The 18,370-nt window shown below is 45.1% G+C and overlaps 1 protein-coding gene across 8 annotated transcripts in view; it reads right to left on the reverse strand.

The window, feature by feature from the left end:
- Positions 1–18,370, reverse strand: part of Arhgap22 (Rho GTPase activating protein 22) — a 186,524-nt gene that overhangs the window by 116,150 nt on the left and 52,004 nt on the right. For all 8 annotated transcript variants that reach the window (XR_012449783.1, XM_074079372.1, XM_074079376.1 and 5 more), the window contains one exon: positions 9,475–9,674. Coding sequence is in view for 7 of the 8 variants with exons in the window: in XM_074079372.1 (XP_073935473.1) it covers positions 9,475–9,674 (200 nt within the window). In the remaining variant the exon portion in view is untranslated. The remainder of the gene's footprint in view (positions 1–9,474; positions 9,675–18,370) is intronic.

The raw sequence follows: 18,370 nt of genomic DNA on the forward strand, positions 1-18,370 counted from the left end.
TCCATATCCATACTGACTTAAATTAGCAGACTCTGAGAAGAGTTCATTCCACTTACGTGGACAGCCAGGGACACTGGAGGAAACCAGAAGCCAGTGTTTAGAAGGTGAAGCTCCATTTTGGATCAGGCCTCTTAGTGACTTGGTTTCCTTTCCTAGAACAGTGGCCAAATATTGCTGTACAATCAATTATTAGTCATAGCTGTTCCTAGGTATTGCTGATATTGTGTCCCAAGCCACTGGAGGCTGGTGTAAGATAAACTTTAAAGCATATTTTTGGATAATTACTGAAATCTTACACTTTTCCTTAATATTCAGCAGGTAGAATGATAGGCTGGGCCTTGAGCTTGCTAGGCAGATGCTCTACCATGTGAACCACACCCCCCAGCCCTTTTTGCTTTACAGATTTTTCCAATAGGATCTTTTATTTATGCTGAGCGAGTCTAGACCATTGATTTATGCTTCCCATGTAACTGGGATGACAAGTGCACCCCACCACACCTGGCTTATTGATTGAGATGGGGGTCTCATGAACTTTTTGCCCAGGATGGCTTTGAACTGCAATCCTCCCAATCTCTGCCTGGTGAGTAGCTGGGATTACAGTTGGGAGTGACTTTGCCTAGCTCCTAAGGACATTTTAAACAAGGAAGTATCTATTGTTTAATTTTCTTCTGCTGTGCTAAGGGAAGTGTGACTATGGGCCCCCAGTTGACTCCAGGTCCTGTGGAGGGCATTTTCCCAGCGGCTGTTGAGGTAGCCAGAGGCAGGAGGGCTGTGATGGATGCTTCTAAACCTGTCCTTTATGCTCAAATGGTAGGGCACTTGCTTAGTGCAGACACTTGAATTCAATCCCCAGAGCCACTACCACCAAAACGAAACCCCCAACAACAATGAAAACAAAACAAAAACAACAACAAAAAACAAGGCATTGAGAGATCTTGGCTCCTCTGTGGTCCTTGCCTCCTAGATCTGCCACCTGCTTTTCGATTTCAGTTTAGAAACTTTTTCATGCTGTTGGGTGTTCTTTTATTCCAGAGCCCATCCTAAAAATCATACAAATCTTGTCTCTGAAAGCAGCAACATTGGCTTTGCCAAGCAACACCACAAACTACAACTTCTGTTTGTCCAATGCTTAGTTTGGGTGGAGTTTCAGGACTCTACAGCAAAGGTAGGAACAAGAGGGGCTTTTACCTGCCAGGTCTACAGCCAGGAGATGTTAAATGAGACCTGAACCCAGCACTCTGATTCCCAAGTTCATGTTCTTCCCATTACAGTTTGTAAGCGTCCGTACCCTTTTCTGGGTATCATTTTCTCTGCCTGCATAGTGAGAATTAACTGTGCTTCCCCTTGGAGGGTTGCTGTGAGGCTCAGAGGAAATCATGAATATTTATTCAGCAAGTATTTGGAGAGCTTCTACTATGTATCAGGCATGATTCTGGACACCAGTCACAGATGTAAACAAAATGGACAGAATCCTGACCGTGGCAGGTTGATATTAGGGAAATGCAGTCAATAAGCTCTTTGACATCCTCAGGCATTTTATAAAGGCAACAAACCAACACAAGGGTGGTATTCACTCATCCATTCAATGTAACTACTTTATTCATCCATACTGTAATCATCAAATATTACTGGATTCAATCATGGGTCAGGGGCTGTGTGGGTGATGGGAAGAGGAGCAGACTATGGCCTACTGAAATGAAGTTTATAGTCTAGAATGGAGAACTGACATTAAGCTAAATAATAATGGCAATATCAAAACACCCTCTTGGTTGGGCTGAGTAACAACTAATGACTTAGGATGGATGCTCAATTGAGGTTTGCTCAATTGACTTGAGCTGAGTGGAGCTTATGGGGTCTAGAAGTGAAGGGTGTCTGATAGGTAGCCTGCTCTGTGAACTGTGAGCATAAGATTGGCTCAGACACCTGAGAGTGTCTTAATGGCACACCCAGACAGTGATGAGATAATGACCATGGTGGGTTGAGTGTAATGTAGCCGGTTTTGTGGATAGACATTGAGTGGCACAGCAGACAGCCACTTCCTAGGGATCTCACTGAAACATGTTAGCCTTTAGGCACTATCAGAGTGTACTCATTAGCCTGGACCTAATGCCAGTACTCCACTTCCCTCATCCAAAAAATGACAAAACACAGTCACCTTATCCAAGGCAAGCACCCAAAGAGTAAGTTCATGATGGTGCCATTTTTATTTTGTTTTTGATGTTTTGTGTTTTATTTTGTTTTTGAGTTTGATAATAACACAAGGAAGGGGAGGAGGAGTTGGCTGCATGCTGGAACATTCCCTGTGTGTGACCTTCACGCCATCAGATGCAATCACCCCTCCTTCTTTCCCTAAGGTTTTCTTTTCTTTTTTTTTTTTATTATCATATTATTGTTGTACTGGGGGTACATTGTGACATTTACAAAAGTTCTTACAATATATCATAGTTGAAATCACCCCCTCCATCATTTTTTTATCCCCCTCTTTTTTCTTAAAGATTTTTGATTTCTGACTGTCTAGTTAGTACTAATCCCAGTAGTGCATCTGTTTTCCCATCCATCTTGTTTTCCTCCTCCCACCAAGCTTTTACTCTAAATTAAATCAGACTTTAAATCAATCTTCTACTGCTTCTTACTGCTGAGCCTCCTCTCACTGATTCTATAAAAAAGAAAGAAAGCAACAACAAAACCCAGCCTGCTCTCAAAAGTGATTTTGAAGTTGTGTCTCCTGGAACCTACAGCTGCATCAGCCACGCCCAGCCACATAGATTCAAGACTTCAAAACCTACCTCGAATACTCTCTCCATTATTTTTCCATTGCTGTGATACTTTCAGTAATTGCTCTTAAATTCCATCCAACACACTGCCCTTCACTATGTCTTACCATCCCAGCTGTCAAGAATATTTAGATCAAATCAATTGCTCCTAATAAAATGATGATAATGAAAAGAAGACTCACCCCTTGCTTGAGTACAGTAGGGGTTTTCTTGGCCTCACAGATGATAGATGGGACAACAGCCCCATCTAAATGGCCTTTTAAACTCCTGCCTGGCCATGTTCCTGCACCATGACTTCCTTCTTCCAGTTCTGCTGTCGGGGTCTTAGTCTGCAGATTCCCCAACACTATTGGCAGAATGAAGACCCAGTTCTTGTGTTTGGCACCCAAATTCCTATCTGTCTTTCCACTTCTGGCTTGCAGCTTCTAGTATACAACTGTAGTTTGTGTTCCAATCTATATGCTATGATGAGTCTCACCCACTACACTTCAGGGACTCTGGGCTCCTCCCTGGGGGGTGGGACGGTCAGACACACACCATCCATGGCCTCTCACTGTATCCCTAGGTTCATTTTAAACCTATCTTCTGAGCCACAGCAATACACACACCAAGGCCTGCTGTGAGAGGTCATAGAAGGGCTCATTGGCCCTCTGTGGCCCAGTTTAAGGATCACTGGTTGTCTGTAGAAGAGCCTTCTAGGGCTGTGGCTCTGTTGTACTTCTCCTTTGATTTTAGTTTCCCTTCTTGTTTAAATTTTTAAAAATATGGACTTAAGTGAGGCACAGGTGGCTCACGCTTGTAATCCTAGCTACTCAGGAGGCAGAGATCAGAAGGATCACAGTTGGAAGCCAGCTCTGGGGAAATAGTTCATGAGACTGTATCTGGGAAATACTCAACAAACACACACCAAAAGGACTGGCTCAAGTGTGAGAGCATGTGCCTTAGCAAGCATGAGGCCCTGAGTTCAAACTCCAGTACCACCAAATCCATATGTATTTGTATATAGTCTCACTATGGATATAGTCTTACTATACATCACACTATACCATAATGTCACTGTGACAAATTGAAATAATATAGATAAAACTCAAGTTGACTTTCTCACACCTTACTCTCCCTGCCCTGCCCATGGCTTTCATGTGTGTTATTTGTACTCTCAAAATCCCTAAAATAAATTATTTCATTTATTTCTAAAATAAAAGATATACATGCACGCAGTTTAAGGAATTAAATAGCTTTCCACAACTTGTCAAGAGACAGTAGTTTCTTTCTCCTCTGCCATTGCCTGAATCTGCCACCACTGTCAACTCTCTTGATGAGATTTTTTTTCCTTTTTTTGCTGATATTTATTTCCAAATAACATACTCATTTACTTTTGATTTAAAATTTGGAGTGTTATCTATGGAATTCCCCAAATGGAAGGTGATAGTTTGCATCCCTCGAAAGCCTACACCCCACCCACCTGCCTTCCTGAACTTCACTGGTAATTTTATTTTTATCAGCTGGCATTCAGTGTTTATACTCCCATTCTGGGAACTATATTTGCAGTGTTTCTCTAAGGACTCCTTTCTCTTCATTTTTCTCTTCTCCCTTTATAGAACTCTTCTATTCTGACATTGAGTCTCCCTTGTTTCCTCTCTGTTATTTTTCTCTTCTTCTCAGGAGAGTCAAGTTTTTTGTTCAACTTGTCTTTTGAGTTTTTCATTTCCAGAATCTCATTTCTTACTTCTTGGGGGTAGTTTGTTCTCTGACTGCTCCATTTGTATAGTGTCTCTGACGATGTTAAAGATAGTTTGAAGTAAAGGTTTTCTTCTTCCTTGCCATTTGTTACCACCTCCTTCACCTACTCCACCACCTCCTCCCTTCCTGTTTCTTCTACTTCCTGTTTTGTCTTTCATATGAGATTCTGTTCTTTATTTCCTAAGGAGCTAACTGAAAGGTGTGTTAGGAAGGGGAGAGGGACATACAGAATGAGACCTACCTATATCTAGGCATTTTAACGGGCAGCCCCTGAAAATTGTTCTATTTCCTTTCTGGAGGTTACTCCTGACTGCCAGGGCCTGGGAACCAAATGTGGGATGACCACTGTGTATGTGGGGCACATCAACTTTTACTAACCCTCTTGCTTTCAGTATGAGACTCTCACCTAGGGCTATGCCTATGTCCTCTGTCTGCAATGCTTCTTTCTGATTCTTTCCAGGTGCTAAAACTGTACTCTTTTTCTTGAGTGTGGAGGGCAGGCATCTCTTGGCACCAGGTTGTCCAAAATCTCTTTGCTCCAATTGCTTTTGAAACTTTCAACTGGTACTCTTGTTCTTCACTCCTCTTTGGCCCTTACTTCTAGAACTATGGAGTCCTGCCAGTTTCTGGGTCTTTGGGCAGTTCTGCTTTGCAAGCCAGGCAGCTTCTGTGCACTCCCCAGTGCTGGCTTGGAATCCAGCCAAGTGGATCAGCTGCTTGCCACCCATCTGTTCCTCTGCATCCAGAAGGCTGCCTCGCTCCTCTTCCCATCTAGGTGTGTTTACAGCTTCAAAAACACCTCTTTAGTGCTTTTCCGTGGAGTTTGAGGATGTGAAGAGCCAAACATGACTGTTAAAATCTGTCATTCTAAACTGGAGGTCTGAATTTGAGTTTTGCTTTTCTCATTAACCAGGAAGGCATTATGACGTTTGTGTGTTTGATTCCCATGTGTATTGATCTTGTTCTATCTTCCACACACGCCCTCTCTGGATATTGTTTTGTTAGTAACTTATGTCTTATTTTTCCTTTGCAATACTGTCAGTGAATGTGTCTCTCTGATTTCAGTTTTTGAAAAAAAGGTGCTTGCTTTGGGAGAGAAAAGAAAAAGGAGAGGGCTGGGCTGAGGTAGCTCAGTGGTAGACTGCTTGCCTAGAATGTCTGAGGCCCTGGGCTCAATCCTTAGCACAAAACAAAACAAAGAAGCAAACAACCTCCCACCCTGGAGAGAGAGAGAGAGAGAGTGAGAGAGAAGAGGGAGAGATTAGAAATAATAGGTACTTTTTGTTGCTTTGTCCATTCGTCAAAGCTATTAGGAGCATAGAAGCTCTCAGGAGGACCGTTGCCTCTATTATGAGTTGTACCTCTTTCTTCTCTTTGGTTGTCATCACCTGGACCTATTTTACTTGCTGTTGATCAATGTTTTTGTTTGCTCACATTTACTGGTTTCATTCTTTTACTTTTCCACTTTTTTTCTTATTCCTGTTTTAGATCCAGTCTCCCACTTTCCATATTTTAAGAAGTAGATTAATGTACTGACATTTATTATGACAGCTGAAATGTTTGAACCTACTCTTGCCATCTTATTGCTTCTTTTTTATTTACCTTTCTTGCTTATTCCTTCTCCCTGTTTTTCTTCACTTTGGGGGTAAATCCCATTTAATTTGTCACATTTTTTCTGTCGTATGTTTTGGAAGTTAGAATTACTATTTCTATTCTGTTTCATTTCTATTCAAAGTCAAGACACCCACAAGAAAAGGGTACAATTAAAGCAAGTCCCCAAACAGTGGAAATGAACCAGGCTGATTAACAAAGCACATGGCAGGAGAGTATTCATGACTTGAGAAAACATGTGGAGCAGAAGCTAAAACCACTGAGGTGAGAAACCCTGGAATCCTTCATTCACCAAACTGGGTGTGTCTGTTGGAGACCCCCGGGGATACACGTGTGAAAGGCTGGAGGGAGGAGAGCACTTTTCAGGCTAGGTCTCTGGCTGATCTTTCCAACTGAGCAAGCCACTTTTCTCTGACTGCTACTGACCCCCTGCCCCTGAGAAGGGGAGAGGGGAAGAGATAAAGGCTTAGAGAGAGAGAGAGAAAGAGAGAGAGCAAGCGAGCTCAAGAGATGTGGCAGAGAGTGATGCTTATCATGAGTTCAGAGCTCTGGGAAGCATCAAAGGTGGCTGGACATTCCTCTTCCTGACAATTACATTAGCTAGTATGGGCCATCTGATGGGAGGGAGCTGGCCACAGGGCACGCTGTCACTGGGAACAGTGAGCAGGGCATATTTTTCCAGGAACCAGATATTGCAAATTAGGCTACTAGATGTAGTTCATACAATGAAACTGAAATTTGTGACAGCAGTTTCAGATCATATTGTGGAAGCTAAGTGAGTCACACTGAACTAATAGTGAACTTGGTATTAGGAACCTGTGTAACAGGGCTGCTGTAGAAACCAGGCTTTGTTGGGGAGGAACAATTAGGGAGTCAGAACATCCTATGAGGTTTTGGGAGTGTCAGCAGGCCCGAGTGGCCATAAGAGGAAAATCAGACAGATGCTGGATCTGTTGTGAGATGGTGCTGGCTTCTCTCACAGATCCACAGTGCTCTCTTGAGCTGTATGCACTGCTCTGGCCTGCATGGTTGTGAGGGCTGCTTTTGCATCAGCACCTGGCCTCACCCAACATCAGAATGTTGTGCTCCCTGGAGGTAGTTCTGGAGGCTGGGCCAGGAAGGGGGTGACCACAGGAGCCCTAAGCATGGCTCTGAAAGGTTGGTGATCCTGGCATTTTTGGTTAGCGTCATCAGAGTGACTGGTCACTAACAGGTCAGCCAGGAAAAGCTAAGACACTGTTGAAGAGCCAAGGAAGTCAGAGGAAAAGTAGTGGTGAGCAACCAGAGACCTGGTGCTGGGCCTGGGGAGTGGACTCAAGGGCAGGACCAGGTGCGAGGAAGGGTAGGGCAGGCTGGGAGGCATGTGAGCTGGGATTTAAGTATCTGCGGTGCTAGAATTTGCCTTGGTTATATAAACGTTACACTAGCTAATTCTTAGTGTCACCCGGTGTCTCATTTTCCAAATGAAAACTAAAATTAAAAAAAAAATTGAAGGCTCAAAGTCATATGGCTTGCATGCTAGATTAAATTTGACCGATCTGACTCTAGAGTTCCTGCCTGTTCTATTGGGCATCTCTGGGAGTTGTTTTTTTTCTTTAAAACTGAGAAAGATCAGAAGGTTTCTTATCTGGCCTAGATCCCCCTTAATCTTGTTCTGCATTTTAGTTCAGGTCCCCCTTCGTGATTTACATCCTACCCATCTTTCCTTTATATTATTATTTATGTGAGAGTTTTCCTTACGCAGCTTCATTTTTATTTATTTATTTTTATTGCAAAATCGATAGAGCATTAAGTTTGCCATACTAACCGTTTTTAAGTGTAGTTTAGTGACGTTAAACTCTTTCACTTCTTGTTTTTAATGCAAGGCAGGCTTGCTATTGCTACCATGAGTAGAAACCAGAATTATTTTCCAGTAACAGAGGTAATGACTGGAGAAAGTTAAAAAAGTGAAGGCAGAAAGTTATTAACTGCAGGCTGACCCTTGTTGCCACTATTGCCCATGAGATGAGGATAGCAAGAATTGGGAAGGCAGTAAAGATCCACTCACACCGAGCCACACTTCATCCTTGACATACTCAGAAGAGCCAAAAGAGGAGTAACTGAGTCATTTTCTGGTTGTGAATTTGACATTACCCTGTGCTGCTCCCAGGTACCCCCTCGCTTACACTTTGCCCGCCATTAAACACTTCTCTGCCCCATGCTGTGGGAACTGCTGAGATGTGTACAACGCTCCTGCCCATCAAGGCTCTGTGACTCCTGGCCCAGAACAAGGGAGTCTGATGGCTCTTTCTGACTTGGAGCTCTGACGTTTGGGACATGCCCTTAAATGTGCCCTCCCCACTTTTCCCCAAGAGATATAGCTGTTACCCTTCACTATCTGCAGGTTCCAGGTCCCTCTGTGAAGACCAACATCCATGGATGCTCAAGCCCCTTATGTAAAATGATGTAGTTTTTACATATAACCTACACACATCTTTCTGTGTATTTTAAATTATACAGGAGATTGCTTAAATTACACGTGAGATGGTACAGATTGCTTATAGTACATGGTACAATGTAAATGCTATGTAAATAATTGTTATATTGTATTGTCTAGGAAATAATGACAAAAAATCTGTCCATGTTCAATTTAGACATGATTTTAAAAAATATTTTTGTTCCATGGTGATTGAAAGCATGGGTGCAGAACCTATGCCTAGGGATGCTGATTGTACTCATTGCAAGGATTAGATTGACCACGTCCTGCAAGTCCAGCTGTCTTAGATGGCAGCATACAGAGCCCTTTGTCCCAGTTTGCATAGTGCAGGCACAGCAAGGTCACACATCGTGGATGAAAGGACTAGCTGCTCTATGTGAGTGAACTGAGTGCAGTTTGGGTGAAAAGGCAGACATTTTGAGCACCAGAGGAGTGGGGCTCATACTGCTGGTGGGAAACAGATGTTCTATGTGAGGCAGACACATCAGACCTGGGGCTTCACAGAGAGCCACATTTCAATATGAGATAAGATTTGCACAGAGCCCATTTTCCTAGATGATGGAGGTGAGGAAATATGTGTACATGTGTCCTTGTTGGAAGCACCAAGGGACTGAAAAGAACATGGGAAATGTGTTTTTGTATATTGCACAGACTTGCCCTCTATGAGTGTTATAAAGAAACACTTCATTATGAAAGATGAGAGTGTGTCCCAGCTGTGACGCTGGGAACAGGGAGGGTAAGAATGAAACTTGGGTGTTGAGGGGACTGAAGATAAGGTCTCTGTGTCTCTCCCCCTTCCTTTCCTGGGCATGGCTTACCCTCCCTTGGAGCCTGGGTGTCACACCCACAGGACACAGGATATGATCATCTCACCTGGGGCTTGGTCTCATCTTTGTCCTTGTAGTAGAACAGTTGATCCCCACGCAGCACGAACCAGCGCTGCTGCCAGTTCTTCATGATGCTCCTTTGCTTCCTCAGCCAGCCTGCCTTCAGCACAGGGCCTGGCCTGCGGGGCCCCGGTGGCCGCCCAGGACTCTGGTTCTGCTCCCCCATCACCAGGCTCTTGGAGCGGGCTGGAAGCCAAAAGCATGCAGAGTGAGCTTGGAGACTGGCCTGCTTGGGACCAGTCCTATCCCCACCCTGGCATCCCAACCACTCAGGGACGGAGGCATAGGGGACCAGGCCAAGGCATCAACTGGATCACTCAATAGCAGGTCAACCTTAGACACCTGAGGCAGGTGGACAATATGTCTGCCAAATTAGTTTCTGTTCTATCTCGCAGAGTCTCGAGTCTCAGTTTCTTCAGGTTTTATTTGTCATGCATGCATCTGTCCAGGCAGCCATGTGTCCACTCATCCATCCATCATCCATCCATCCACCCATCCATCCACCCATCCATCCACCCATCCAACCACACATCCATCTGTCTGCCCATCCATCCATTTGTGTATTCCTCCACCTAACCATGCGTTCATTGAATGGTGCACTCATTTTTTCATTTGGTCACTATACATTAACTGCCTGCGATGTGCCAGGATCTGTTCCAGTTACCGGACATAAAGTAGTGAAATGAAAAAATGGGTAAACTCTGGCTATCTCTGGAGCTCACATTCTAACTCAGGTCCAGAGGGAGCTGAGCTGGACCCATCCAGACCTCCTCCCTGGTTCTGCTTAAAGCCCCCTCTTTAGGAGATGTTTCCTAAGGAGACTTAGGAACTGAGTCACATGATGACTCAGTTCTTGCCCCTCTGTCACCACCATCCCCTGTTTGATCACCCTCCTATCTTATCAGTCTCTGGGGAAGCTACTTTCTTCTCCTTGGCCAGCATCAAGGACGTTGCTTCGTCAGTACAAGAGGCCATCCCAGACTTTTGAAGAACAATTCTGAGATCAAGTGTAATCACAATTCTTAGAGCACAGAGCTCAGCTTCTGACTGGAATGCAAGTCCCTAAGATCCTCAATTCTGTGTCGTGTGTATATGTGCATGTGTGTGTGTGTGTGTGTGTGTGTGTGTGTGTGCATAAACTTCTCCCATTACCTGTGACTGCAGTTTCCTAAGCCCAGCTTGTCTTCTGCCCACCTGTCTCACTAGCCTGAACCTTTCTTCCATCCCTCTCTCACTCAATTCTTGGCTTTGGTTGCATGGTGAGCTTCTACTCAACCTCCAAAATCTAACTCAGGACACCCTCACTTTGAAAACTTCCTCCAGAATCGTCCCCAGATAGTTACTCCAGCCCCTATCAGGACACAGGACTTGTTGCTGGTAATCATCTATATGGTTGCCTTTCTGCCCTGCTAGACTGAGGGGTGGGATGGAAGGAAATAGGGTCTTTTTTTTTTTTTTTTTTTTGCTATGGGTTTGAACTCAGGCCTAGAGCTTGCTAGGCAGGCGCTGTACCTCTGGGCCCATACCCCCAGCCTTTTCTTCTTTGTTTATTTTTCAGGTAAGGTCTCATGTTTTTGTACAAGGCTGGCCTCAGACCAAGAACCTTCAGCCTCCTGCATAACTGGGATGACAGGTGTGTGCCACCATGCCAGCATGCCTTTTTGCCTGGGCTGGCCTCAAACTGTGATCCTCCTGATCTCTGCCTTCTGAGGTGCTGGGATTGTAGGCAGAAATGGGATCTTAACCAGTTCTATATGTAGTACAGCCTACACCACTGTGCAGGGCAGGGAACAGATATAAATTGTGGCAGTGAAGCATCACAGGAGTTTAGGGTTGCACTTAATGTAACATGACATTCGCCTGTCATTTGAGGACACCATATATAGTCTGGGGTTTCCCAGTCTAGCCTGGAGTGTTAAAGCCTGGGATATGATCACGAATCTACCACATTTATGTGAGCAAAACTAAATGGGGCCATTCTGTGGGCCCTGCTTTGATCTAGAAGGGTTGTCACCCTGATAGCAGCAGGATTAATAAGGGCTGACCATGCCAACTCCATGGGTCCCATTAGCCACACATGTCATGCTGTCTAGGACCTTGCCTGCTCCACTTTGATGGCCTGTTGCCACCTCTTGGTTGTTGATACTGATTGTGCCAGCCTTGGCTCTGTTTAGGACTAAAGAGTGGGCCCTCACCCAGTGAGGGTGGTCGTCTCCACCCTCACCCTGCACACTGAAGGTGCTTGCTGACCCCTGAGGGCAGCTGGGGTTTTCCAGAGACCAGGGGAAGGGTACTCCGAGGAGTTCAATGGGGGGACCAGCTCCTTCCAGGACTACTGCCATCTCTGAAGCCCAGCATCATGCCATGCAGAGTTGAGCTTTGGGTGCTCCTACATTTCACACTGAGCTCCTTTCCCCTCCTTGGCCAGCATCAAGGACAGTGCTGCAGTGGTCCCTATGAGAGGCCATCCCATGTGCAATGACAATACCTCACCCTGCAGGGCGAGGGGAGGAGGGGAGACAGTCACACCGGGCAGTGACTGGTTACTATGATGATGATAATGGAAACAGTGGGGTGGACACCTCCATGCAGAATTTGTTTCCTGAAGCTGGAATGCCAGCAGTGAGGTCATGGGGCAGAAGGGATGGATCTTTCTATGGCTACTGGCTCTTAGATGTCCTTATACACTGCCTTCTAAAAAATGGTGCATGAGGGCTGGAGATGGGGTGCAAGTGATAGAGCACTTGCCTAGCTAGTGCAAAGCCCTGAGTTCAAACCCCAGTACTGCCAAAAAAATTAAAGAAAATGGTGTGTCCCTGCATTGTACCTCACAATTATACTTGTGTGCCACTTTTCCACCAATATGGAAAGTTATACACTAAATACTCCATGATTTAGTAGGAATGTGACAGTAAATGTCTTAGCTTATGCTGTTTCTGTGTTGTGAATCAGGTTGGATACCTTTGTTGGGTTCTACTGTCATATGTATGAGACACCTGCTCACTCCTTTCACCCACCGACCTGATCCTCCCCCGGTGGGTGGAGCAGTTTGAGTCCTGAAGGTTCACAGGTCACTCAGCCCTCTCCTCCACTCCACAGGAGCCTCACCCTTCCCTCGACAACTGCCCTTTCATTTCCAGGCACCTGGAGCACCTTGTCAGCGTCTCTATCCTGCTGCTCAGTGGCCCTGCTGGGGAAGATGCAGATGTGGAAGAAACACCCTGCCTGATTAGGGTTGGGCTGCTGATGAGGCAGATAGGGGCTGTGGCTGAAGGGATCCAATGGCATCAGGCATCAGGAGGGGTCCTTTTACTGTCAGGGCTGCCTTCTCACTTACCCCTGTGTCTCTGCTCCCATCTCAAACTTATCAGGGGCAGAAGCAGGGCTGAATTCCCCAGACACTAACTGTGTCAGGCCTCTGTCAGGCTCTGGGGACATGGAGATGATGTCATTCTTCATAGAGGAATGAGGGGGAGAGGGGACAGGGTTGTCCCTTTGGTTATTGAGTTTTCATCTCTGGGTCTCAATTGGTCATCTCTAATGGGTTAAGAATTAATGATAAAATTAAGTCACCAGGGCCTGGGATTTTATTTTATAAATTGCTTGAGATTTCTAAATTGAGACCTGGCAGTCAGGGGAGGGCAGGTGTGAGTGGGTCAGCTCAGGCCTCCACTGTCTATTCTTGAGCTCTTTTTCCTCTTCTCAGGGAATGTGTAGGGGCACTTAGAACCTTCTGTGCCTGTGAGGATTTTTGCACGTCCCTCTGTGGGGCCTTCTGTGGGGACTCAAGTGATGGAATATTTTAGGGTCACATGGTTCTGCCTCTTGTCTTCTGTTACAATAGAAGTTGTTCCTCCTGCCTTCCAATGGCACCTTATGAAGGGCATCCCATAATGGGAATTCAACAAAATCGTGGGACTCATTGGTAGAGCTGGACTATCCTGAGTACTAGTAAATGAGGTCTGTGGAGATGCTCTCTGTCCAGTAGGGGCACCCATAGAAAGTTGAACCCTCTGGGCACAGGCACAGGATGCTGAAGCTAGAAACTTAGGCAATAAGTGACTGTCTGGCTGACCATGTGAATGGCCCATAAGTCCCTCAACATGGTGAGACAAAGAAGAGGGCGTGGTATTCTGTGCCTTGATTCCCAAGCCCTGGACAGCAGCCCTCTGACAGCAGCAGGTAAGGAGACAGCAGGCAGCAGGGAGCCATGTCCCTACAGCCCACGGGAAGGCTCTTCCTGCTTAGCTCACTTAGGCTGCCAAACAAGAGCAGGCTTCTCCCCAGATGATTGATCACCTGGATATTACTTATCAGTATTATTGAGCTTCTCAAAAGGAAAATAATCATTGCTATGATTTATTAATAACCACTGTTTCTGACTTTGGCACTTCCTTTAACCAGTTTATTTGTTACTGTAAATATTTAAACCAGGCCTCAAGTCAAGCAGCTCTGGCATGCTATGATTCCAGAACTGATTAGACTTATGGAGAGGGCCCAGAAACAGGCCTGGGGCAAGCTAGTGACTTGAGAGGAGGGCGGAGACCTTCACCCTCCTCAAAGTCAAGGCTCTTCTGTTCACAAGCATGACATCCGTCCATCTCTCCATCCATTTATTCATTCTAAACCAATAGAACCCTACTAGGAACATTGCAGACTTCTGAGCTGATGGTCCTTTGAGAAGCTCCTGGTCTGGCAAGAGAAGTAAACCGTAAGCAACAAGTGTGCAGGGATGAAGGAGCCACAAGTTCCTGCAAGACAGGCAAAGTGTGGGGGTGGGGTGGGGCGGGGGGATGCTGAAATGAAGGTTCAGACTCTGCAGAGCCACCAGGAGGAGGGAAACTCAGACCAGGCCTTGAAAGATGACTGGAATATGGGTCCATCTCGGGCAGGTGGAGCTCAGTTGATTAGAAACAAGCATGGCATTTGCTACCCCTTGGTTCACATTAGCACGTAACATGATGTCACCTCTTGCTGGCAAGCAGGTATTGATGATAGGGCATCCTTTGCTCCTGCCTTCCCTTCTTTGCCTTCCTGCCCTAGTTCCCGTCAACCTCCTGCATTTAGAGATTTGGCCTTTCCTGAGATTGCGCTCATCAAATCTAACAGCCCAGTTCTAGTTCCAACCTCTGAGACCCCTTGATCACTCAGACACTGTTAATCATCCTCTCCTTCTGGAAACGCTTCCTTTTTCCACTTTGCAGAGCCCAACTGCTGACATCTATACCTAAATCTCCCACCTGCTTCTGGCCTTGACTTCTTCTGTCCTCCTGCTATTTCTAGGTTGTCCCAACTGCCCTCTCTCCCATCGTGAGTCCCAGACAGAGTCCTTTATTTCTGCCCAGATTTTACTCAGGAGCCTCAGACTTGTGTGTCAAGCCACCTGTGGGACATTCCATTGGGATGGCTTGTGGCCACTTGAGTGCAAAATTCAATGGACACAGGTCCTTCCCAAACCCCCTCTGCCTCCTCTCTCATCCAGGACCCCACCACCAACCAGTCACACCTTGGCGTTGCTGAAGCAAATCCCTCCTGTTCAGGCCCTATACTCAATGAAAGAGATGTTGGGGAGAGACACTTGGCTAGATAGAGGTAGCTACAGAATAGGGCTGGCAAGCAGGAGGTGTTCAATAGGTATTTAATGACAATCATTATCATTAAAATGATCACAGTTCACTGTGTGTTTAGACGCTATATTCTATGAATGGGCCTAAACACTCTGCCTGAATTATGTCATTAACTCCTGATACAAGTGACATTACTTCCATTTACAGATGTGTAAGCTGAGGTCTGCAGAGGATAAGACACAGGCTAGCAAGTGACAAACCCTATTCACAAATCTGCATTTGCTTGACTTCAGGGCCTGTGCACTAACCTCTTCATGACATTACGTGGGCCTCAGTGACATCTTTCAGGAAGCTCGTGTAGTGAGAAAAAGGGACTGAGGCAGAACTCTGAGACTGTGTATGGAGGATTGGAAGGGAAGACGTAAAGTAGTTTGAGAGAGACATGGGCAGGAGCAGCCAGACAGGAGAAGCACCAGGCAGAGTGGTATAGAAGAATTGAGACTCGGAGGAGAGAAACAGGTTGCTCAGGATCACATTATTCTGATGTGGTGGAACCAGAATTGGTCCTGATCACGAGGGTTGCTACCATCCAGGTAGAAGTGAGCCTGGGTGGCCCCTCAGTGTTTCTGAGTAGATTCCCCTCTGCAGAGGAGGAGGATACCTCAGAAGGAGGGTGTAGATGACAACTCCCTTGACCACGCCTGCTTAGGATGAAAACACAAGTCAGCTCAAACTCAAGAGGTCAGAACCTCAATCCCAAAGGTTCATTCCTTATTAGAGAAGGGAGCGGGGCTGTGTGCATCCAGGCATTGCTAAGGCTGCACGAGGTGTGGGGCCAGAAGATGAGGCACAGATGCATGCCCTGTTCCTAGCAAGGAAGTAGGGGGTCTCGGTTTCTCAGAGTGAAGAAATTAAAAAGTGAATAGGCAATCCCTAGAACTAAATGAGCAACAGAGACTTGAAGAAATTCTGAACTCCCACTGTCCTCAGGGAAATGCAAGTTCCAGCACTGTGTACCCTTATATAATGTTTTGAAAGTTTGGTGATGTCATTTGTGGGGGAGGTTGTGAGTAATTGAGTGACTAGAGGGGAATTGGGCTGTATGTATTATGATTACAATTGCACAACCATTACAACTCAGCAATTCTGCTTCTCCCACAGAAAGAGCCCCAAGGGTTGGGCTAATGACACACAAGGGTGCTGTGATAGCTATAAACACAACGAAGCCAAATGCCTCCGAAGGACAGGCACATATTGGTAGTGTGGCATCTACGAGATGGGATACCACACAGACATTGAAAAGAATGTGAAGGCATATGAGATAATGTGGTCATCTCCCCTTTTCCACTGGATTCCTGTCTATGATTCCCACCCTATTCTCTTTTGAGCACCCTCCAGCCAACCCTCTCTTACCTCTTCCCACCCAAATTGCTCTAATCAAGGTCCCCGCTGACCCTCCCATTGCTCAACCTAAGGGTCTAGTCGGTTCCCACATTCCTTGGCCACTTTGTAGCATTTACCCTTTGATCACTCCTCTCAGGGACCACTTTCTACTCTGGGGTTCCAACAGTTTCCTCCTGTCTTTCCCTATGTCACCAGCTGCTGTGCTCTGTCTCTGGATCTTTCTGATCATGCAGCTTGAGTGCCCTGGACTAGTTCTTGGACCCACTTCTACTTACACTGTTGCAAAATTTAGACATCATCGGTATGAACTTGAGATCAGTTCTGAACTTGAGATCATGTGTCACACTGTCTCCCTGACACCTCCAGGGTCACAAGCCCAAAGCTGAACTCTTCATCTTTTCTTGCCCAGGAACCTGTTCCTCCCATGGCCTTGCCACCTTTGTCAGTAGAACTGCATGTACCCAGCTGCTATAATTTCTCAGCTGAATAGCTGCTGTTCCTCTTCTCTTGCCTCCCCATCACCTGTTGCCATCTCTTTTCAACAGTGCAGCCAGCTAGTTTTAAAAAGGGGATTGGATCAATTTACTCCCTAGGAAAACCCTGCAAGGTTCCCCTTTGAGCTGGCTCATAGCAAAAGTTGAGCCATCACTGTGGCCCACAAGGATCCTGGAGATCTTTTAGCCCTGTTCTGCCCTCTTCTGCCCACCACACTGGCCTCTGATGCTCCTGGGAAAACACTTGTCCAGCCTTGACTCTGTATCTGCTGTGTCCTCCCCTGACACTTGTAGGGCTTCCTCTCTCAGCCCCTTCACTGTTCACTCAAATACCATCTCCCTAATGAATCCTCTTCTCAGTGGGCAACCCTTTAAAAAATGATTGACTCCAGGACCCCCTGTATACTTCAAAATCCTCAGATGCTCAAGTCCTGTACATAAAATGGTGTAGCATCTCCATATAACCTATGCACACCACTTATACATAGAGGTGTACTTTAAACCATCTCTAGATTACTTATAAAACCTAATATACTGTAAGTACTATTAATAGTTATTATACTGCATTGTTGATAAGAAAGTCGGTACCTGTTCAGTATGGATGCCATTATTTTTGAATATTTTCAGTCTGCAGTTGGTTGAATATGGAGGGATGGCCATAATTAAATTCTATTACAAAACTAAAAGAAAGCAAGTTGCAGAACAATATATGATATACAAAACTATATAAAAGGGGTAGAAAAATACCTTCCCCAAACATCATAGGATATGAAGGAGGAGGAATTCAATAAAGATACAGAAATCCTGAAAAAAAAAGATTGAAAATCTTGAAGTGAAAATCTCAATAACTCAAATAAAAAACTCGGTTAAAGGCTTTGCTAATAGAGTGAAACAAGCTGAAAATAGAATATCAGGAATTGAAGGTGAAGTAGAGGAATTAGAACACTCAGATAAAGACAAAGAAAAAATACTGAGAAAGTACGAACAAAGCATGCAAGATCTCTAGGATGTCAAACCTGTAGATGACAGGCATAGAATAAGGAGAAGAGGTACCAGCTAAAGGCATAGACAATACATTCAATAACTAAATGTAGAAAATTGAAACCATTTCCTCTAAAGTCAGGAAAGATAAGTGTGTCTACTCTCTCCAATCATATTCAATGTAGTGATTGAATTCCTAGCCAGAGCAGTAAGACAAGAGAAATTCAATGAAATTCTTATCAAAATTCCAATGTTGTTCTCCACAGAAATAGAAAAATAAACCCTAAAATTCATATGGAAAAAATAAAAGACCCCAAGTAGCAAAAGTAATCCTGGGCAAAAAGAGCAATGCTGGAGATATCATAGTATCTGACTGCAAATTTGTTATCATAGTCATAGTAACAAAAACAGACATATAATGGAAAAGAAAACCCAG

This window comes from Castor canadensis, chromosome 7 (genome assembly GCF_047511655.1).
Source record: "Castor canadensis chromosome 7, mCasCan1.hap1v2, whole genome shotgun sequence".
Lineage (NCBI taxonomy): Eukaryota > Metazoa > Chordata > Mammalia > Rodentia > Castoridae > Castor > Castor canadensis.